General features: G+C 43.3%; 1 protein-coding gene across 1 annotated transcript; it reads right to left on the bottom strand.

Annotated features, from left to right (window-relative positions):
* Positions 1-569: 569 nt before the first annotated feature.
* LOC128415703 (cytochrome P450 2J4-like) lies at positions 570-17,897 on the bottom strand. Its single transcript, XM_053392289.1, has 10 exons — positions 17,183-17,897; positions 10,508-10,670; positions 9,449-9,598; positions 8,649-8,809; positions 7,953-8,129; positions 7,444-7,579; positions 6,372-6,375; positions 4,528-4,711; positions 3,653-3,791; positions 570-1,513 (listed from the first exon to the last, which is right to left on the bottom strand). The coding sequence occupies exons 1-10, from the start codon at positions 17,381-17,383 to the stop codon at positions 1,338-1,340; spliced, it is 1,491 nt and encodes a 496-aa protein (XP_053248264.1). The 5' UTR covers positions 17,384-17,897; the 3' UTR covers positions 570-1,337.
* Between the last annotated feature and the right edge of the window lie 6,212 nt (positions 17,898-24,109).

Raw genomic sequence — 24,109 nt, 5'->3', positions numbered from 1 at the left:
GAAAAGAAGGCTTTAAGTCACCCTTGAAAGGAAGGTCTCTAGTTCTACAAATTAGTCACTGACCTTTCAGAGTGTCTTCTCGCTGCTTCCCTCTAGGGCTACTTCTACATTAGGGGAGGAATTCAACAATGTGCAAAAGCTCCAGCAGGGCAAGTATTTCAGATTGCCAGACAAATAGATTCCCACCCCCTCACCCCATACTCTCACCTGAGCCAAGTTTTTAGGGGGGTTCCCCTGGAGGAGAGTGGGGGGGAGCCCTCTTGTGCAAGCAGAATCCCACCCCATATATCTTAGATGTACTCCTACAAGGGTTTCCTCACAACTCTCCATGCCCTTAACAGGATTCTATGACTGTATAAAACTGTATGATACTGCTGTATATGTATATAGTGCAAATACTGCCTATTGTCACAGACTCAGTTTGGGGTAGAATTGGAATGGAAACTTTAAACAACAGTCTTGCTGTATATTGCCAGGGTTGATCAGGCCTGAGACACACCGCATGGGATCTTTTCTTTGCCAAAGGGGAATGCAAGGAGAACAACCAGGGTAATCAACCAGCCCAAAAATGAAAGTTCAAGGCTTTATTACCAAATCAAGTATTACACAATTTAGAACATTTTATCACTAGTGAAGACAAGTCCTGAGAGAAGGGAATAAAAATTGGAATGAAGAAATTATCCTACAAAGGCAGACTACCATTTAAAAGATGGGTTATAAATAAACACACCCCAAGGATCCAGGCTAGCAATCCTTTTAAAATCACTCTATTCACCTATGTCATAAGCACTGGTGTCTGTAATAAACATTAACTTGCTAGATTGCCAAGTACACAGATTGGCCCTTGCTAGATTGGCCCAAGTACACAGTGCTTCTGAACTGGTGTTGCCAACTTACTAAAACTTTTTAGTAAGCCTTTTTCATTAAATTAACTGTTTGAACCAAATTAAAATTTGCCATGACCTGTAGACCAACTACAGTTTGAATATCGAAGTCTACAATTTACCAGACATCTGAACCTTTCTCAATAGTAAGTTATTGATCTGGCATTTGAATGTTGAAGTGGTTCAGGTACAAGGCTTTGCTGGTTTATAAGACATTGCCCTAGCTGTGCCCCCCAGGACAATTTTAAAAGTCACATACTTGAGATCATTTATGAGAAGAACCACACACCAGTCATGCAGATTGAACTTGAGGCCTTCTAAATACAATGGACATGCATTACTATTGAGCTATGACTATTGAGCTGTCCCCCTAAGGACAGAAACTAAGGAGGCAGTGCTGGCCAAATTCTTCACCATCTTCTTTTAATGAGCAGTGCCATAAAATGAGTCCCCTCAGCGAGAGATTGCGCATATCCGGTATGGCTGGGGGGATAATGTAAGACCTGACCGATGGTCAAGGCTTAATGTCACGCCTTTTGGAGCCTGGAAAGTGAACTTCTGAAGTAGGGCAGTGAAGAAAAGGAAAAGCTCAGTCCTCGCCAACTGCTCTCCAAGACAAGCTCGCTTTCCTAAAAGGGAGGGAGAGACGGGGTGGGGGGTGAGGGAGAGAGAGAGAGAGAGAGAGAGAGAGAGACTATGTTAGTAGAGTTTACATCTTCATAGCAATCTTCCTAAATATGAATACAGACATGCATATACACACACACAAAACAGCCATTTTTTGATATTTACAGTGCAGTCTCCAACCAACCCATGTGTACAATAAGACTTATAAAGGGAAAGCGCCAAAAAATTTCATATACACTGGTGCTCCGCAAGACGAATGCCTCGCAAGACGAAAAACTCGCTAGACGAAAGAGTTTTCCGTTTTTTGAGTCGTTCCGCAAGATGAATTTCCCTATGGGCTTGCTTCGCAAGACGAAACGTCTTGCGAGTTCTTGCGAGTTTGTTTCCTTTTTCTTAAAGCCGCTAAGCCGTTAATAGCCGCTAAGCCGCTAAGCCGTTAATAGCCGCTAAGCTGCTAAGCCGCCAATAGCCGCTAAGCCGCTAATAGCCGTGCTTCGCAAGACGAAAAAACCGCAAGACGAAGAGACTCGCGGAACGGATTAATTTCGTCTTGCGAGGCACCACTGTATTAGAGAAAAGAAGATACAAAGATTCATTATATTAGAGGAATTGTTTTACAAAATTGTGTAAATTAGTCACAGCGAGCTTTAAAAATATGTCAATAAGAAAAACATGCACTTAAATGGGTTTTCTTTTCTATTGCAGATTGCTGCTGAAATGTGGAGAATTGAATTTAAGATTGGAAAAATGAAGGAAACCAAAGTTGGCAGAGCTGTCCATCCCTAACCTTGCAGCTTCCCTCTCACATTTCAAAGATGTGGAGATTTATTTATTTTATTTATTTCATAAAATGTATATACTGCTTGATTATAGAAAACATCGTAAAAACCAACTATCATTCAGTTAATATCCAGTTAACTGGCTTAACCCAAAACTCTGCATTCACTTTGACCCTCCCCAAAAAGATCTTACAAATGTTTCAGGAAATTGCATCAATTTTTAGGAACTCAGGATGGAAATTTGTGCTTTTGTTTTTTGGAGAAAGGGCCACATTAGACTAAGTGAAAACATTCAGCTTAGAACAGGCAATAAAAAATAAGTCAGTCAGTCAGTCAGTCAGTCAATCAATCAATCAATCAATCAATCAATCAATCAAGTTGTTGGAGGGACCAAGCAGTGGGAAGGGCCAGACCACAATGTAGACAAAATGTCACACATACACAACACAACACAGTGAGGGTAACATGAGGTGCTGGGAGAGGAGACGGAGAGTAAGGTTAAGGGGGGGGGGAGAGCAATGCTAGGAGCTGGAAGGAGGGAAGGACAGCAAGCTGAAAGGATGAGGACGGTAGGGCAAAAGCAATTCACCCACAGGGAAACAGATCCCTTTCCCCCACAAGTGGCTTACTTTCTGAGCTGCATGGTGAGAAGCAGGGTGCAGAGAAGAAAACAACTGTGTGAACATGGAGAGGGAAGCTTGCACACACAATGTTTCTCATGTTCCCTGAGGGGAAACCCTGTAAACCAGGGGTCAGCAACCTAAGGCCCATGGGCCGGAAGTGGCTCACAGAGGTCGTTTGACCGGCCCACGAGCCACCCCTGAACTGAGCTGCCCGCTCGCACACTGCAGTAAACCAGAGCAGAACTGTGCAGGGACTCGCTTCCGCGGCACCATGAACAGATGCCGAAAATTGCACCTGCACAGATGTAGACACCGAAAATCGCAGGTGCTCCATGCCCCAGCACACGGAGGTATCTCTGCAGGACCGTTCTGGCCCAGGCAAGATTAACCTTGCTGACTGCTGCTGTAAACAATACACCCTAACCCTCAAGGACTGTCTGAGCCACCTATGGCACTCATTAAAGATCTCAGTAAACACCCCCTCAAAAATCCACACTTGGCTGGGGTGGGAGTGGGGAGCCATGTCAAAACTATTTTTGTGTTGCACCACAGCCCCAAAGCGCAGCCATTTTGTGATTGGTGCCCATAGCACTTTCTTAAATGCCAAATGTACTCACTGGTCCAGAAAAGTTGGTGACCCTTAAATGCACAATACAGTTAGTAATATACCCAGCTCTCAGTAAGTAAGTCGCATAGGCCCTGTTGCAACTCTGGTGAGCAGCTCCTCAACTTTTGTTACCTGCAGAGAATGGCAGGAATGCTTCCCTTTTCCGGAACTGACCATCCTCTAGGAAATGGCCAGGATTAAACACATTGGGTGTTTCCCACTCATCCTTGTCAAACAGCACAGAGGTCAAATTGGTGAGCAATATGGTTCCCTGCCAAAGGAGAAGCAGAGAAGAAAGTAGATAAAAATGGCAAGGCGCTTTCAAGTATTCTCTTTGAAATTACAGCAGTACTAAACCTACGGTATATCTCCTGACAGAGAAAGGAAATGTTCTGAATGCAATATGTACTTTTCATTATTAAGTAATTCATCCAAAGAAGTCCCACAAAAGCACAGTTCCAATATAGATTTTAAAAGACATTCAAAGCCTGCTGAACTACTAAAATTCAAGGTTAACAACACCAGATACTGGCTAATTTCTGACAGACTAGCTACCCATTCAAACTGAGACTGGTACAACTCTGTATTTAGACCAGAGGTTACCAACATGGTGGCCTCCAGATGTTTGGGGATACAGCCTCATCATCCCTGCCTGTTGGTCATGCTGGCAGGAACTGATGGCAGTTGGAGACCAACAACATCTGGATGGCACCATGTTGGCCTAATAAAAATAAAATAAAATAAAATAAAATAAAATAAAATAAAATAAAATAAAATAAAATAAAATAAAATAAAATAAAATAAAATAAAATAAAATAAAATAAAATAAAATAAAATAAAATAATTTATTACTTATAGCCTGCCCATCTGGCTGGGTCTCCCTAGCCAATTTGGGCAGCTCCCAGCAGAATATTAAAAACACGATAAAACATCAAACATTAAAAGCTTGTGCTCTTTAGTGGAAGAGCAAAAACAAACAAGAAGAGCTTTATGTCCTTAACATTTACTTTGGGCACATGAAACCCAGCCAGTGTTGTGTCCTTAGTTGTTATCCGGGGCACATTCAAAGGCACAATGCTGCTCATCCTTTGAACTTCATGAACAACGGCATTGGTATAGGGCATGCTGTCCTTGTCACCTATCGCTGGCTGGCGAGACTGGCCAATCACAGAATCTATTTCCGCTTGGACTCTGGCGGCAAATGAAGAAGATTAGCTTCAATACAAGAAGAACAGACAAAAACTGAGAGCTGAAGATTTCTAGTTGGAACGGTCCATCTACTGCGTAAATAGAATTGTTTTTACTGCACCGTTTATTGCAGCTTGCCAGATAGACAGTCCCCTCCCCTCTCTTCCCCTTCCACACTGTTCTGTGACCTCTCACAACCTCCTTGAACCAATTTCAGGGTGCGTGAGAGAGAAGTACAGGGAGAGGAGTGGAGGGAAGCCTTTTTGCACAAGTGAAAGTCCATGCTCACAGCTTCTGCTGACAGGACTCCTTCAGCGAATCCTGCCCAAATAAAATAAAATAATAATAAAAAATAATAATAGAAGTTTTATTTAAATGCTGCCCATCTGACTGGGTTGCCCTAGCCACTCTGGGCAGCTTCCAGCAAATTATAAAACCACAGCAAAACATCACACATTAAAAACAGTTAAAGTATATAAAGCAGTAACATATACAAAAACAGTTACATATTATTAATTATATATGCATATGATATAACAGTTAAAAGAACATCAGCTCATTCATATAATCAATTCAGATCAAATGCAAAACAGCTAGCAACTGAGTTAACAATCTCCATTTAGAAGTCATGTTGAAAGAGGTACATTTTATAGTCAACTTCTTGCTAGACGAAGTGTTGTGAAAGACACCTATGATATTAACTGGCTTCAATGTGGCATAAATCACATTATGATGCAGGAAACAAAGCTTGAGGACATTTTTGTAAGGGATGCTATGGTTCGCATTTGAATTTCTTGCATTTGAACATCAAATACTATCACACATTTACAGTAAGTATACTAAGCTGTTTGTGCCAGCAGATGCCAGCACAATGGGATTTCCCCACCCTCTCCTCCCACTTCCCCTAATCTTTAGTAGTTCAAGAACCACACACACACCCCAGAGCATCACACAGTGGGAGGAGACAGTAATGGTGTTATGTACTGAAGTTCTCACCCTGGCCACCAGGAGTATCGTGTACAGTGGTACCTCAGGTTAAGTACTTAATTCGTTCCGGAGGTCCATACTTAACCTGAAACTGTTCTTAACCTGAAGCACTACTTTAGCTAATGGGGCCTCCCGCTGCTGCCGCGCCGCCGGAGCACAATTTCTGTTCTCATCCTGAAGCAAAGTTTTTAACCTGAGGTACTATTTCTGGGCTAGCAGAGTCTGTAACCTTAACCTGAAGCGTATGTAACCTGAAGCGTATGTAACCCGAGGTACCACTGTATATAGTTTTCACTCAGGTCCATGTCAGTTACTTTAGGCAGGAAACCCTGGGTTGTTGTTGCTACAATGTTGACAACCGGCTGCCTGTAAAAGCAGGCCGGCTGAGCTGTTTGCTGCTCAGTTCTGTTCCAGCTTACAAATAAAGAGCTGCTTTGGAGAAATTGCTGCGTCGTCTGCTATGTCTACCTATTATTCAACACTAGCGATGAGGAAATGGAATCATAATTTGAAGTTGAATTCCACCCTATGTATCTCCTTTCTGTATTTGCTTGAGTTGATTCAACAAAATTAATTAATCAGTTTACATAATAACATATTAATACTAGACCTATTGCATTTTTGAATCACCCCAGAAAATATCCTGAGGCAGACCACAGAACATCATTCATACAACCTAGCTCCCATTCTAATTTTGAATCCCTAAGAGAACAAAAACATTTCTACATTTTGCTATGAAATTACCTTATTTTAGTTACTATTGAACCTATAGCTTGGACTAGTGGCAAGGATTCATGGAATCATAGAATTGTAGAATTGGAAGGGACTCCAGGGTCATGTATTCCAACCCCTACAATACAAGAATCACAGCTAAAGAATCCTTGGTAGATGGTCATCCAAGAGAGTCCACCACCTTCTGAGGTGGTCCATTCCACTGTCTGAAAGCTCCTCCTAATATTTGAATCCATTAGTTCAGGTCTTACCCTCTGCAGTAACAGAAAACAAACTTGCTCCATCTTCCGCATAACAGTCCTTCAGAGATTAGAAGATGGCTATCATATGTCCTCCCATACCCAACTCCCTCAACCGTTCCTCAGATGGCTTGGTTCCAGACACTTAATCATCTGTTTCACCCTCCTCTACACACATTCCAGCATATCAATAGCCTTCTCAAACTTTGGTGCCCAGAACTGAAATCAGTAGTCCAGTTGGGGTCTGACCAAGGCAGAACACAGTGGCTCTATTACTTCACTTGATCTTATACTGCTGTTGATGCAACCTAGAATTGCATTAGGGTTTCTTTTTCTTTTTCTTTTGCTGCTACTGCATCACACTGTTGATTCATGCTAAGACCCCCAGATCCTTTTCACATGTTCTGCTGTCAAGCCAGATATCTCCCATCCTATATCTGTGTATCTGGCATAGTAACATACCAACATGGCATTGGGAGCTCATCCAAAAAAGGGAACGGTAGAATTCAGCTTTTGTTTCCTGGGGGTACTCAATGGTACGAACCACCAGCAACTTTTAAACGGATATGTTAAAAGGGTGGCACTTATTGTAACAACTTCATGGTGCGTACTGGCACCTTTTTCCCCCTAGAAACAAAGCACTGGTGCTATTCAATGTTAGTCATACTCATGGAAAACAAATTGAACTTAATAGCCTATAGGTTACATTGCTTAATTGCAGTAGATTTACTCCAAACCCAAAGTAATCAAAGACAAGTAAGCAAATGAAGGCTCTACCTTGAATTTCCGGGAAAATGGCCATGTAAAGCAAGGCCCAGCGCAGGGTTGTAGAAGATGTTTCTGTTCCAGTAAGAAAGAGATCCAGTGTTGATTGTAGCAGGTTGTCTTTATGAAAACTGGAAGCAGCATCCGCCTTAAAACAAAGAAAATGCACCAAAGGGTTCATCTGTCGTTAAAAACACCATCCCAGTTTCAGTCCTATATATTAAGTGATGACAATGAGATTCATGAGCTATATTCCTGACAAGTGTCCTGGATCTAGCACTGCCAAGTCAACAGCCCTGTGAATCTGGTGGATTTCAGGCACTGGACAAGTGGTGATGGGTCACCCCTGGATATACATTATTTCATATTCATGTATATGCACTTGTACACACATGCACCCTCACCTCTTTGGCTGCTTTCATACAGAGCCAATGGAAAATACAGGGTAAGTTCTGGTCCTTTAGATTTTGTCTCTGCTTTCTATTACTGCTACTACAAAAACTATACTTTTTGTTTCTTACCCTGGCCATTTGATTCAGGTACGCATCTATGAAGTCTCTGGGTTCAGATGGGTTCCGGTCTGCTTCATGTTTTTCAATGATTTCTCCCACAAAGGATTTCAGTTCTCCCCAGTTTCTTTTAACGGTCTGATGGGGCCCTGGCAAGTGCTTCATGAGAGTGGGAAATGCATTGTACAGCTGAGGAAACAAATACTAGCATCAGATTTGTGTAGGGAAAGCCCTCTCATAACAGTTGCAGATCATGCTACTATCAAAGGAGGTAGCAATCCATGCAATGGCTTCCCATGAAGATAGCTACCTGTTTGAAAAATGCATGCACCTTGGCTGATGATATCAGGAAAATGGTGCCAATGTAGTTTTCTCATTTGGTGATGCCTATCTGCATGGGGGGCCTTTCACAGATTCTAATTGGTAAGAGGGGAGTGTGGAATTAAGCCGTGTATGCCCTTTGGGATTGCATCACTGTGTTCATTGCAAGACATGCTCTGGATCTTAAATCCAGTTTATAAACAGGCCCTACCTTTGGTATTTTAATAGATGATGTGAAGACAAGACAAGATGTCAAGGGAATATGGGATGGTGTGTGATGCACAAAGGGAAAAAAGAAATAAGAAGATAAAGAAACATGAGGGCCAAAAGCAAATCAATGAACAGTCAACAAAAATGTGGGAGTGTGCCTGGGACCAGAAGACCTACCTGAGTCCACATACATCCCTGAAGATACATTATCTCATCAAGGAAGAGCAATAACTTCTGGAAATTACTGTCATGGTAATCAAAGCGGTCACCAAAAGTGACAGAACAAATGATATTTGAAACAGCATTATTAATCTGAAGTTTAGGGTCAAATGGCTGCCCTGGAGAGAGAGAGAGAAATGGAGAAGGAATAAGACTGCTTATGGCTTCCATGTAACAAAAACAGAAGGTGGTGGAAGTTGGTGTGTCTGGACAGAGTATGGGGGGCACAGCAGATGTTCTTCAGCTAGAGGATGTCTAGATGGCACAGTGGAAGAATTTTATACTTAGGGGAACATGCTAAGGAAAACTGCACAGCTATAGGCATAAGCTTTCTAGCACATTGTTCTGTGAGATTTTATATCTATGTTGTTTTGAGGTTATGGGTGCTAGCCCCCTTGAATCCCTGGAGGCAGCAAGCGTTAAAACATAAGGCAGGCTAGCTGCCTCATGAGGTGATCACTTGGGGGAAAGGCCCCTCCGTCAGACTGCAGTGAGAGACTTTGCAGGGATGTGACCTAGAAGTAAATGAGCAAGCTGGAGAGTTTCAGAGCACAGTGTTTGATTTCTGTTTGAATCCAAGGCTTGTGGCTATGGGAGAAATAAGACCCACAATGGATATACCCCTGGGCTGAGTTTTACACTGATGCCCATCTAAAGCAGAGTTGCATTTGCACAAAGCAGCACTTGAAAGCTTCATACCATGACCAATGTATTTTTTAACCTTTCATAGGAAATAGGCTTTTTTGACTGTTTTGCACCTTTCTCAGCTTCAATAGCTTCCCTTAGGTATTGGCTCTCTTCCTGTATTCGTTCTTCTAAAGTCCTTTTACCCAAACCAAAGTTTCTGAGCATTGATGTGGCAAATTTTCGCTGTTGTTTCCAGGTGAGACCATTAGAGGAGACCACTCCTAGATGGGAAGAAATAACAAGTGCATATCGCAAGTAAGAACATTTAACATTTAATTATAACATGGGCTATTTGCTTTAGGTTATTCTGCTTGCCTGTTTGTGTTGCTTTGGAAAGACTGAAGCAGGCTGGTTGTTTTTATTTGATTGCCGTTAGTTCTGCTGCTGCTGCTGCTGTTTGATTATTGTCTGTGGGTTGGTTTGTTTTTGTTTTTTTACTGTTTGGGTTGCGTTTTGGAATACAGTTGGCCCACCAATTATGTGGTAGTTTGGTTCTGGGGGTCTGTGTGCAAAGGCAAATTCTAGGAATCCCAAGAGCCAACACCACCCCACAAAGTTGGGGGCTACCTACTGGGCTGTAGGAAGGAGCCCCAAGCGCTTCCTTGGGCCCCCCTGATACCTCCCCCAAGCCTGGTAAGCAAGGAAAGCCCACTGGGTGTGTAGGTGGAGGAAAAAAGAATAAATGGTAAGTGGAAATGGCAAACTTACTTATTTATTCTACCCCACCCCACATAATGTTGCTGGCTCCCTGTACTAACTTTATGCTGTCCTTTGAAAGTTTTTGGGAACTCTGATAGAAAGGCAGCATATGTTTAGAAATACACAAAATGGAGTAAATGTATAGGAACAAGTAAAGCAGTCAATATTTTTTTTACAAATGTCCCTTCTACACTGAAGCCCTTTAGGCCACTCTGGCATTCCTTTTCTGGATTAATGGTACCTGTTTATATGGCCTTGATTATTTAATGATAATTCTGTTTTTCTCTCTATTTATTTTTGCCTTTTTGATTAGATAGGAGCTTTCACCAGGAAATGATGAGATTATACCAAATGATGATACAGAAGCGTATTTCTGAGCTAGAAATAAATAAATAAATTTAAACAATTGGCTGTAATTTAAAGTAACTCACCCAATGACCTACTGATTTCCTTGGAAAGAGGATCAACTGGACGATCTAGGAAGTTTTCACCCTGATGGACAAGAGCTTCCTTCACCAGATGCAATCCATTCACAATCACGATCCATATTTTCCCAACCTGAATGCTGAAGACATTGCCATATTTTTCTGCCAGCTGGAAGGAGAGGAAGAATGCAAGAGGTGATAAAATATCTCTATATAATCTATATTGATATTCTATATTAATTTACCTGTCTGATGTTTATAGAATGCCAATACTGTATGGAACAAGTAAACTTGGTTGCAATCAAATACGTACATCGGGGCAGCAGAGATGTCAAAAGTGTTTCCTGGGCCCAGTTCACTGTGCATGGACAGACCCCTTCCATTCTCCGCCTGCAATCTATTGACAAGAGCTGCTGCTTCTGCACATATATTAATTTAGCCTAGCCTACCACACAGAGATCATAGAACCAAAGAAATGTAGAGTTGGAGGGACCCTGAGGATCATCTATTCCAACCCTCTGCAATGCAGGTATATGCAGCTGTTCCATATGGGGATCAAATCTGCAACTTTGGCTTTCTCAGGATCATGCTCTAATGTTGCAAAGATAAAAGGGGGAGGGTACGATAATGTACAACAGAACATGCGAACAGAACTACAATCCTTATCCTAAAGTACATGGGACATAGAGAATTGAGTGGGGCACCACAATATTCCTCCCTTCTTTTTGCAAGGGAGTTAATTCTGAGCAAAACCTTTTCAAGCCAGTCAGTTGTGTTTTATTCTATAAAGGCAGCACACTAAGGGAGTGGAGGAAATCATGTAAACACAAGAAAAATGCTTTACGTACTCAAGTGTCCTCCATCCATCCATCCAGCAGCAGCAACAAGAAGCTTCAAACTGTTTTGTTTATAATTTCCTTTAGAAATGTCTGGGGACATTCCCAGGGGAACTGAAGGAGGCAGTGGTGTGCCCGCTCTTAAAGAAAACATCATTAGATCCTTTAGATCTAACCAATTACCACCCGGTTTCGAATCTTCTGTTCCTGGGTAAGGTGATTGAGAGAGCGGTTGGAGCGGTTGCTGAACAGCTTGGTGGGTTTCTGGATGAAACATCGGCTCTGGATCCATTCCAGTCCGGCTTCCGCGCTGGTCATGGGACCGAGACAGCTCTGGTTGCCCTAACAGATGATCTTCGTAGACAGCTGGATCGAGGCGGGTCGGGGCTGCTGATTCTTCTAGATCTGTCAGCAGCTTTCGACATGGTCGATCACGAACTGCCTTGCCAACGTGGGGATCCAGGGCACAGTCCTTCAATGGCTGCGCTCGTTTCTCTCTGGTCGGGGACAGAGGGTAGCACTTGGCGGGGGAATTGTCATCGCGCCACTCCTTGGTGTGTGGAGTACCTCAGGGTGCGATACTCTCCCCAATGCTTTTCAACATCTTTATGCGCCCCCTCGCCCAGCTTGTCCGGAGTTTTGGGCTGGGTTGCCATCAATATGCTGATGACACCCAACTCTATCTGCTGATGGATGGTCATCCTGACTCGGTCCCCAGACACACTGACCAGATGTTTGGAAGCTGTGGCTGGATGGTTACGTGGGAGCCTGTTGAAGCTAAATCCTTCGAAGACAGAGGTCCTGTGGCTGGGACGGGACGATATGGGATTGGGGGGGGGACAACTCCCTTCTCTTGCGGGGGCGCAATTAGTGCCAGCACCATCCATTAAGAGTTTGGGTGTAATCTTCGACACCTCCCTTTCCATGGAGGCGCAGATTGCAGCTATAACAAAGGCGGCATTTTTTCATCTCCGCCAAGCTAAGCAGTTGGCTCCTTACCTCTCTCGCCCTGACCTAGCCACTGTGATCCACGCGACGGTCACCTCCAGATTGGATTATTGTAACTCGCTCTACATGGGGCTGCCCTTGATACTCCAGCAGGTGCAGAATCCTGCAGCGAGACTCCTTATAGGGTCCTCGCTGCGAGATCACATTCACCCGGTGCTATACCAGCTGCACTGGCTCCCGGTGGAGTACAGGATCAAGTTTAAGGTGCTGGTTTTAACCTTTAAAGCCCTATACGGCCTAGGACCCTCGTACCTACGGGACCGCCTCTCCTGGTATGTCCCACAGAGAAACTTACGGTCTTCAAATAAAAACATCCTGAAGGTCCCAGGCCACAGAGAGGTTAGGCTGGCCTCAACTAGAGCCAAGGCTTTTTCGGCTGTGGCTCCGATCTGGTGGAACACTCTGTCACAAGAGACTAGGGCCCTGCGGGACTTGACATCTTTCTGCAGGGCCTGCAAGACAAAGCTGTTCCGCCAGGCCTTTGGCCAGGGCACAGCCTGACTCCCTCCTTCGGCAATCTTCACGGAGCTCTGTCCCAATGGTTGCCAGTGGTTTGCTTTGAATTAATTTTACAATGAATGATTTTATTTATTTTTTTTAATTATGTTTATTAAAATTTTCAAAAAAGAATACAAAGGAAAACAGAAAAGAGAAAAAGAAAAAAAGAAAAAAGAAGAGAAAAAGAAAAACAGCAGTTTAAAAAGTTTACCGTAATTACATTCCATACCCAATTTCCTTGACTTCCCCACACCTGCCCTTCTTGTATTCCAATTCCAATTTTTAGCTCAGCAATTTTTATCCCCCCCACTCTACCTTATTTCCTCTAATTCAATTATCTTAAACAAATTTTAACTTCTAAACCTCTATCTTTATATTTCAAAACTTATTCTTAACATACTTTCCCTAAATTCCTCCATCAATTTAATTAACCTATTTAAACTTAAAAATCCCAATCTTTATACACGAAACACTTATTTTTGATAATCTTTTGCTAAGGTCGGCCCCAAATCTCTCCCCAAATTCCCCATTTTTATGTTAGTGGCAAAAGCCAACTTAATTAAAACAGAATAATATTTTTACACCCTTTAAATTCCCGAAGCCCTCCCACCCCCTTTCCCGGTTTCGATCCCCAACCAAAGTCCATCAGTCCATCCAAAATCAGCCTGGCGATCTCACATCCGAGGCACTTAACCCTCTCTCAATTTCTCTCTGCCGGTTTTCTTGATAGTCCTTTATTTTAAATTCCGAATCTCGAAGAGGCTCTGTTCCAGTAAAATCCATATTTCTTCCAGCCAGACCTCCATATTTAACAATGGAGCCAAAATCTTGTTTCTTGCTTCTCATAAGTTCAAATGTCCCAAAGGCTCCAAACTCTGTACTGTCCATATTTATATTCCATATGTCTTCAGATCCCCATAAGAGGAGATCTCTCCAGATTCCATTCTTCACTTCCAGCCAAACTTTCATTGTCATGTTCTTATTTTCAATTGTTTCCAACTTAACAGGCCTCTGGCTCTCTTTAGCCATCTGCAACATCCCAGCGCCTCCTTCTTTCTCATATTCTTTAAATGGCATCTCAAATGACTCAGACTCTTTCTCCTGTTTGGCTATAAGGATTTTTGTATCAGCAACAACACTTCCCTGTTCATCTGCAGGAGCTTGAATCATATCCTTTCCAGGTTCAGCAATTTTGTTTACTGTTCCCTTCATTGTTATTACACTCATAGTCAAAACATTTGTCTGCTTCTGTAGATTTCCCAAAAGACGGAAGGTCTTTTCCAGTTCAGCCAGTATTTTTCCACTTACAGCCATTTTTGTAATGTCCTGAACCCCCTCTAGAGGGATTCTAGTTACTTAATGACAAATTAACCTTTTCTTCTTTGTTTTTAACAATTTGTTACCAAATTGTATCAGATGTAACCAGCAAAGACAGCAAAGACACAGTTCTCCTTTTTTTTTCCAACTTTGACAGCTAATTTGACAGCTGTCAAAATCTATAAACCTCTTCCACAGGCTCTCTCCCCGATCGCTCCCAGGTTTTGGGGGAGGGGTGAATTCCGTTCTCTTATCCTCCAGCACAGTCACTTAAATTGGCCCAATATAAAGTTAATTGCACTTTTCCACACACACAAAAAAAGACATTCACACAACCTTAGTAATAAAATCCTTGCTTTACGATGTTTACAAGGCGGGCAGGTTGACTTCCTTTTTAGCACCTTACCCGATCTTGCCGAATTCCCAGAAATAATTTTCCCTTTTAAGTCCAATTACCGTGTTACTCACGGGTCGTTACTTTTGATCCAAAAGTTCAAAAGAAGAAATTAGCGCTCTCCATCCATGGCATGCGGCTTCACTCAGCAGGGGAAGCAGTCGAACTCTCAGCACCAGACCTCCCTCCGTTCCCCGTTCCGAAGCCTTTAAAAAGGCTTCTTTGCGGGTCGGGGGGGCGCGCAAATGGTGCCCACCGAGTCACCAGGTCCACAGGCTTCAGCGCCTGTGGTTTCTAAGGGTCCCCGCGTCGCCGCGGCGGCAGAACCCGACCCCTGTTGAGCAGATTCCCTCCGGAGCTCGGAGGGAATCCGCCATTAGACGATGGCGCCAACCCAGAAGTCTATAATGAATGATTTTAGAGTGTTGTGTTGTGTTGTACTGTTGTACTGTTTTATTGTTGTTAGCCGCCCTGAGCCCGGCTTCGGCTGGGGAGGGCGGGATATAAATAAATTTTTTTATTATTATTATTTATTTCAAAAAGACAGCTTGGGATCCCTGCTGGCTTGGAGTCCTGTACATATGTACCCCCTGTAGCCCTCTAGAGTTACTACCTTGGTTCTGGCAAAATACAGGAGAGGATGAGGGAGGAATTGAGGGCTGTTGTTTTTTCACCTAGTGCTGAAATGACTTCAAAGCAATTCATTACAATCTATTGCAGCCAAACACTATGGCCCCTCTGGGATTTGTCACATGAACACACACACATACACAGAAATTTGTAAATCTGTCTGTGCTTTCCTTCCCAGATCTTAAATACATGACTTTTCACATGTATGCAGTAGTGCACAGCAACAGATGCAGGCCTGGGCAATAAACAAACAAACAAAGGATCATATTCTGATGAGGTGATGACTTTGTTCCACATGTTAAATTTCTGAAAGAGAGGGAATATTAGGTGGTGGGGCGAAGGGCAAGCCTTGTGGGGAGCTACCTCTCCCCCACCCTCCTCTTTCAAATATCATGCAGAGAACTATGTTCAGAACTGGTGTTTCTGGGCTACACTGACAGAAAACTACTTGTTCCTAGAGCCTTGGAACCTGTTGCTCTCTAGGAGATAGGGCTCAGTGATCCTAGGCTGGGAACTGGAAGCAGCTACATGAAAGCCTTGCTCCTCCTCAGGGGTGGAATGAAGAGAGGGAGCAAGGAGAAAAAAGGAAAGGAAAGAAGCGAAAGACGTTTTTCTCCAGCCCAGCTGGCAATGCCTTTCCCGTAGAAGTGTGGGTGAGCATTTGGAGAGGATCCCTAACATGGCAGGGAGAGGGAGTCCAGCAAATATAGGACACATTGTGTCCAGTATTGAGGACGTCGCATTCTACATTGAAATACAGGATGATCTTGCATTACACAGGACAGGTAGCAACCCTATACCCCTCTGTCAGCAACTCCAAGAGATAGATAATGTGTTTTGGACCACAACTCTCATGAAACCCAGTGAAAATGGGCAGTGGTGGGGGATGATGGGAGTTGCAATCCACAAATTCTGGCAAGCGCATTAGCGGCCCTGGAAATACATGGTCTGAAGATAAAGCAACAGGACAAGAAAGCTTAAGGATGCTATTATTCTGATTTCATGGCATCACTCGTGGTTTTTGCTAATCCATCAAAACAGTGCACGAGACAAAAACAGAACAGGACACACAAACACAAGCTCCCGTAACATTAAAGCTGTCTATACAAATTCAAAAATAAAACAACAATTTCATAACATAATTACTGGCTTACAATCAAAACAAAATTATCTTGTAGGAATCTAAATACATGTTGGGCTGCTGTTGGATTTCAGTTGGTAACTGATTCTAGAGAGCTGGAGTTGCAACACTAAAATACCACTTTCTAATACAGGACAAACACACCTCCGTGAATTCACTGCTAACATTAACCATAGCAAGCTTCTTAATATTTGCTTTCCTTAGAAGTATCTCTCCATTCTATCTTATTGCTATTTTCTTTAAAAACACGCTGTTCCTTAATTTAGACCTGAAGTTTGGGATTGCGTTCGTGAGCGAGGTAAGAGACACCCTGACCCATAGCCCACCTGAACTCACACACTGCACCTGCGAAGCTGCTTGGCATTGTATGATCTACTTGAGCCTAAGGGTCAAATACAAGGAAAACAAACTGACCTCTGGACCAAGGAACTGGACAGAGCTCATTACCTTACTCATGCAAATATGTGGCTCATAGCTCTGGACTTTTTTTCCCCTGCCCAGAGCTAGAGGTAAAAGGCAGAAGTGGTGGAAATAACCTGCTAACAAAATAGAATCATGCAAACAACCATCCTACCTTTTATGGCAGGTGTGGACACAGGTTTATTACCAATGACTGTTAGGCAAAATAGACCCCCCAGATTCAGAGGCCATACACATCTGGGTGGAACAAACCACAGGAGATGCATTTGCCTTCATGCCCCAGCTGTGGGCTTCTCAGAGACCTCTGGCTGGCTACTCTTGGAATCAGGATGCTAGACTAGGGCATCTAAGCCTCATTTTCCAGTGAGGTTTCTATGCTCCTTTCCACTGCAATGTTACCTGTTTTCTCATCATCTGGTTCATTCCTTCATTCTTACCTTCCGTGCTGCCAAATGAGGGTTCTTTGCTCCAAAATGTGGTATATTACCCAGCAAGGGAAGAGGCCTGGGCCCTGGGGGGAAATCCCTTGGACGAATCCTTTTCTTGTAATCAGCAAGAAGCAGAAATGTTGCCAGAAACACCAGAACGATTTGCAGGGACAAGGCCTCCCAGAGGATAGAGAGCAACTGGAGCAGCATCTTGGAACCTTTCAAGCCTTCCTTTGTCAGAGCAAACTGTTTTCTGTTGGGAGAACAGAAATCTGATCCCAGGAGAGCAGTCACACCTCTCCTCTAGGCTAGGGCTCCTCTGAGAAACAGGAGTATGCAATCCATACATTGTTGTACATCACACCCACAAAGAGATAGACGCGAGATGGCTTAATGAGTAACTCTTCTTAGACAGGAGAGGGAAGGTAGCTTTCTGAATCAGAACATTTCCTTCTTGTTTTCACTTTTATTAAAAAAGAATATATTCTATTACTTTTTCCACAGGAAATAAACTTTACTTAAAATACCATAAGCAACAACAATAGCAGTTAGTCTGTCATTTCTTGGGGAAAAGCATAATAGCACCTTAAAGTTGGAACCACTATTTAAAACACGTTTATGATGCATATTAAAGTCTCTAACCAATACAGTTACTCTAGGCATTTCTGTGGGTCTGGGTTGGTTCATAGAATCTTAGAGAATCATAGAATCTTAGAGTTGGAAGGGACCCAAGGGTCATCTAGTGAAACCCCCGATCAATCGTCTCATACAGGAGAAGAGTGGATCCCAGGTGTTACAAAAAAAAAAAAAAGATTCTGAGGGTCTGGGGAGTGTGTCTTGATTGATCATCTCATCTCATAAGGGATAGGTGTTACCCCCCCCAAAAAAGATGAAGGACTCATCTTGCCTCTGGCTGCTCAGACCCAACAGGTTAAATTTCACTTGTTTTGAAGAGTAAAGATTAGTATCTTAGCTGATATTTGTAGAAGAATTATCTGTAAGTGCAAATCGATACTAGCGCTTTGATATTTCAGATCAGAACAGGTTCAGCAACTCTGTCCTCTTGGTAAAGAGTCAGAGGAATCATCTTGCTTGCCTTTTGTTCATTACTGCATAGATTAGAAATGGTTTTAGGCTGGATTATCATTTGAGGAAGATTGTAAGCAGCAGAACCATATGAGGACTGCCTAGCAGCCTACTCCATTTTCTAGAGTGGTAATAATCCATTATATAGGGAAAAGAAGCATATTGGGTCTTAATCAGGTAGGCGACAGTGATATCTGGTACAGATTTTGCCTTGGCCACAAAGAGATGAAATCAGGGATGGGGAACCAGTGACTCTCCAGATGTTTTTGGACTCCAGCTCTAAGTAGTGCCAACCAGCACATCCCATAATCAGGGATGGGGAGAGTTTACTGTCCCTTGCAGTAAGCAGCAGCAACTCTGCTCTTGAGAGGTCAGGGTAGTGCTACCCCATCATGCCAAGCCATTAGCTTTCAGCCTTCGTTCCCCGTGTCAAATAGAAGAATCTTAATACTCATCACCATCAGCTTAAGAGGGGGTAGAATTCCAACTACAGCTGTACCTCGGAAGTCCAACAGAATCCATTCCAGAAGTCCATTCAATTTCCAAAACATTTGGAAAACAAGGCGCAGGCGCACCAGAAACTATAGCGGAAGCCGCACCAGACACTTAGCTTCCCCAAAAAGTTCGAAAACTGGAACACTCAGTTTTTGATCGTTCGAAGGCTGGAACGTTTGACTCTCAAGGCATTCAGGAGTCAAGGTACAACTGTACTGAACTGCAATAATCGCTTAACTGCTGTGCTTCATTGCTACAGCCTCTGTGTGCCTGGGGGACCTGCCCATACTTTTGAATGCATTGCAGGTGAAAGGTGAAGAACCAGTGTCTGCAAGCTGAGGCAGCCTGGACTGCTGCTGCAGGAGGTCATTGTATGTCAGCTCAGGCCTCTGGGAATGTCAGCAATATGGGCTGAAGCAGCCTTCAATAATTATTTTTAATTGCAACTCCCATCATCCTTGGTCATTACCCAAGATGCACAACTTTTTTAAATCATGGCAACAACTAATCTGGAAAGTAATATAACCTATGGGAAATTCAGGAACCACAATCCATCTTAAAGCCCATTGATCTTACTGTATTTATAAGCACATTTAAACTCTGCGTTGGGATTGAGGCCAACAGTTCAGAACAACAGAAACTGGTTACGTGCCAAAGGAGGTGCATGTCCATTCATGCAGCTGTTGATCCAAGTTAACTTTCTACCACTTCATTGCAGAACGTGCCTTGCAAAATATTCTAAGCCCTATGCGGCCTAGGACCCTCATACTTACAGGGCCGCCTCTCCTGGTATGTCCCGCGGAGGACCCTAAGGTCCATGAATAATAATAGCTTAAAGGTCCCGGGCCCTACGGAAGCCAGACTATTCTCCACCAGGGCCAGGGCTTTTTCAGTGACTGCTCCAACCTGGTGGAATGCTCTGTCCCACGACACTAGGGCCCTGCAGGACTCGATCTCCCTCCGCAGGGCCTGTAGGATACGAGTTATTCTGCCTGGCCTTCAATTTGAATTAGCCTGATCATCTATTCCCTTTCCCCCTTTCCTCTTCTATGAATAAACCCTTTCTGGGACCCCACATTTAAATTCTTCCCTGTCTCCTTGCTGGCCCTAGTAGGACCAACTTGGCTAGTTAACCCTGGTGATCATTTGATGTCTACATACTGGGTTCCCTCCCCCCCCCCAAAAAAATGACCCCTGAATTCTTGAACTTTATTGACATTAATGCTGCATTTTATGTTGTATTTTATGCTGTTTTTAATCAGTGTTTTATATTTGCTGTTAGCCACCCTGAGCCCGGTTTTTAAACCAGGAAGAGCGGGGATTAAATAAAATAAAATAATTTATCATTATTATTATTATTAGCAGGGCATTCCATTAGAATTTTATCATGAGTTGTGACCACACTCATTCCTGAAAGCAAACCACAACCTCACCATAGCGATGGCTGGTGCTAGCTTACAGCCAGGGACCCCAAGAGCTCTCAGGAAACCACAGTTTTGGACCCAACCTGCAGAGACAGCACAACCACCACCACCTACTGCCTGCCCTCTTCTATATTTATAAGCACACTGAAACACTGTGTTGGGATCAAGGCCAACAGTTCAGAACAACAGAAACTGGTTACATGCCAAGGGAGGTGCACATTCATTCATGTAGCTGTTGATTCAAGTTAACTGTTTACCACTTCATTGCAGAACATGCCTTGCAAAATATTCTAATTTTATAAGCATATGCAGTACATTCCGTTAGAGTTTTATCATACGTTGTGACCACACTCATTCCTGCAAGCAAACCACAACCTCAACACAGCCATGGCTTGTGCTAGCTTACAGCCAGGGCCCCCAAGAAGAGCTCAGGAAGCTCTTCCTGAACAGGACGGATTGGAGCTGCACAGGAAGACGTGTGCTACAGCACTTGGGTACTATGGCACCCTGTGCAAGTCCAAAATTTGGAACCCCCTCCAGCACTTGCCCAATGGCTCTGGCAGGGCTCTAGAGCCCCCCCCCTTATTCCTAAAACTGGGAAAGCACTAAGTAGGCTTTGGGAAGGAGGCGGGAGGACTCGAGGACTCTGTCAGAGCTTCATGCCTCCTTCCCAAAGCCCAGCTCTTGCCTCCCAAACTCATGGAACCAGAAGGTGAGCCTGTGGGGCCCTGGGCTGCACTGGGTATAGGGGCTGGTCCCCACCCTGCAAGGCCATCTTGGGGCACCCATGGGGCAAACTGATTGGAAGGTTTTATCTCACCCAACAGAGCAGGTGCTTGCTGATTCTCTGGCGCATGCACATGGGCCTCAAGCTCTTCTTGCTCGTGTTCCTCCACCACCATTTCCTCAGGTGCCAGCTTCTCCTCCTGCATGTTCACATGCACCTTACATTCCTCCTGCTGTGCCTCATCTTCTGGCATCTCTGGAGGCACTGATTCCTCTTTCCAATGCAGACGCACCTCTTGTATCTCCCCCTGCACTGCTAGCACACATGGAGAGCAGCTCTTCACGTCCATCTTGCAGCTCACACTCCTCTGAGGCACTTTCCTCCTGCACCTGCTCTTCCACAGCAGGCTCCCAGGGGATGGAGAAATCAGTCAGAAGCAGCTCCTCGGCTCCAGCCAGCTCACCCTTATCCAAGGCGTTGTCTTCCCCCTTGCCTTCAGCTACTGTCTGTATCTCTTTGCAGTCCCAGCCCCTCATCCACACTGGATCACTTTGGCCGCCCCTTCCACCTGGGTGCCTTGCAGCTGGGCTCCTTGATCACTTTCAACCCCCTGTAGCATCTCATCTGGCAGGACCCTCACCTTGTGTGGAGTCACACTTTTCTCTCCAAAAAGGCTTCTCACCACATCCCAGGAAGAATACATGGTTTTGATTGGCTTAGGTAGGCTGATTGACATGGAGGGCTACCATTGTCCTGCCCACCCTAGCTTGCTATAATCTTTAGCTTGCTTTCCCCTGCTCCATGATGTCTTACTGAAAACAAGGTGAGGGACTGGATAAAATAACCCACTGCCCTGTTAGAATATTCTAGAAAAAACTTGTTAATTGGCTTGAACAAGTTGCTAGGCAACAGAAAATTTCCCCAGCAACAGGTTCCTTAACAGGCAACTTTTCAATTATCTATATTTAAATTTTCCAGAAGCTGCAATGGTATTTGAGGATAGTCAATCATGTATAAGTATGACCAAATCAGAAAAATGTAGACCTAAAACAGAACACTTAAATATATGCTATACACATATGAAAGACTGCATTTTTAAAGGGTGGATCAAGCTCAGGTATTGATCCACAGAGTTTATGATGGCAGACATTTTTACAAAGCCTTTGACTGCTGTAAAATTTAAAATGCTGACAATGGAATTGTGTCTTACTGAGTAAAATTAAAATAAAATAAAATTACCAGGTGTTCAAGGCAGCATTTCAAGTTAGGAGGGCTGTTGAAACTTGAAACTTGTAAATGGCCCTGAACAAGTTGCTAGGGAATTTCCCCAGCAACAGGTGTCCTTCTCAGGGCATGCAATCAACTAAATCTGGGTCAGTGTAAATGAGTATGTGAATAAGTCAGCATTAGGTCTCTAGCCAGATGGCTAAAAAGAGAGAAAGATTGTGTTTGTTTCTTTATTTGTTTTTTCTTTATTAATGACTAGTGTAAAGTTTTGTAAATAATAAAGACTCAGAAACAGAACCAAATGGTGTTTATTCTCGTAATGGGCATTTCACTAAGAGATAGCTGGAATGCTGCTGCTGCAGTAAAGAAGTAAAAGATGGAGTTCTTTGTAAAAAGTGCTGCAGAAAGAAAAGAAAATCCAAGAGTAGATGCTCACACAGCAACAAGTCATTTCTATGGGAAAGAGAAACTGGAGACAGGGGAGGGACATGCAGGCAGTGGTTGTTTTGATTGGCTAAGCCACTGAAATAGGCAGAAGTGTCTAGGCAACCTCTCTGTCAGTAGAAGTGAATTAATAAAGACTGTGCGTGACAGGAAAGAGACTGAAGGTTTTGGGAGCTCAAAAATCTTGTGATTCCTTCCTTGCATCCTATTTCTACCTAAAGCTCCCTGAAAATTCTCCTCCTTCCTGAATAACAAGCCAGTAGTTCATCTTATGTTGTCTGTATTCCTTTTAACTTGACAGAACCAATAGCGGCCAACTCTGGCAATTTTACTTTAAAACACTATTCATTAACTGGAATGAAACAGAGCTACAAGTGAACAGTTTCAGCCGTTAGCAATTGCTATGCTTTTAACATAAGATGTTGTTGCGGTATAATATGGAAAGGATACTTTTAACTATTCAATGGAAATCAGAATTGCTGACTCAGTTTTCATGCTGTTATCCCCAATGTTTATTAAATCATGACAACGATACTTTAAAAAAATAAATCTATGTACAATTCATTGGTCGCAATCCAATTTGGAGTTGTATTTTTTAAAGCCCATTGATTAAATTATATTTACAAAGCACATTTAAACTCTGTGTTAGGATAGAACTAGTTATATACAAGGGAAAGTGCATGTACATTGATTCAGATGCGTCAATGCAGTTAACATATGAGAAATATTCTGATTTTATAAATATACGCAAAACATTCCAATAGACATCTATATTGAATTGTACCCCTTCCTACCAGCAAACCAGTGCCTTTTCCCCCACCGAGGTGCAGCCATGACTTGTCTGTTCAGGTTTGAAATCGGCACCTAATTGTTCACTCTCACCTTCATCCTTCTTTGCATCTGTTGGAACAGAAGAACGCCCTTGCAAAGATAGCGTATATGGGAAAATCTGTGCTTCTTGAAAGGTCATGAGGATAACCTGAAGGTGTCCTCCAGCAAATTTGCTGTGACCTGCAGTAAGCACTTTACATCTTAATTAACCTCAGCGTACATTGGAACCAAGTTAATAACTGGTGGACTGGCAGCACCTGCTAAGAATACAATACAAGAAAACAGCATGGGGAAATCAGGCACTTCCTCTTCCCAGGGAACTCTGAGAATTGTAGCTCTGTGACCAGCCAGTGAGGCAACTACCTCAGGTAGCAGAATCCATGGTGGCAGCAGATCCTGATTTCTCTCCCTCCCCTTGTTCCTGACGCAGATCTTCACTCACCCGTTCTTCCCTAGTGGGGAGGCATTTTGTGACTTGCCTCAGGTGTCAAAATGTCTTGGGCAAGCCCTGGCGAGGGAAAGAGGGGTTTCCTAACCATTCTCAATGCCCTTAACAAACTATGCTTCCCAGGCTTCTTTGGAGAAAGTCATTATTGTTTAAAGTGGTATGATAATGCATGCATAGTGCAGATGGGAACCCTAACTCTACGGAAAAGTTGGCTAAAACATGTCAGGTTTGTGGCTATGAGGAATTCAGACACA

This window comes from Podarcis raffonei, chromosome 6 (genome assembly GCF_027172205.1).
Source record: "Podarcis raffonei isolate rPodRaf1 chromosome 6, rPodRaf1.pri, whole genome shotgun sequence".
Taxonomy (NCBI): Eukaryota; Metazoa; Chordata; class Lepidosauria; order Squamata; family Lacertidae; genus Podarcis; species Podarcis raffonei.
Note: the sequence above shows the minus strand (reverse complement) of the source record. Positions and strands in the feature narration are given on the sequence as shown.

Coding starts and splice junctions, on each gene's coding strand:
- LOC128415703 (XM_053392289.1), bottom strand. CDS start 17,383: ATGCTGCTCCAGTTGCTCTCTATCCTCTGGGAGGCCTTGTCCCTGCAA. Junction 9,599..10,507: donor GGAAATCAGTAGGTCATTGG/GTGAGTTACTTT, acceptor CTTCCCATCTAG/GAGTGGTCTCCTCTAATGGT. Junction 3,792..4,527: donor CTGGGTTTCATGTGCCCAAA/GTAAATGTTAAG, acceptor CTCCTTTGGCAG/GGAACCATATTGCTCACCAA.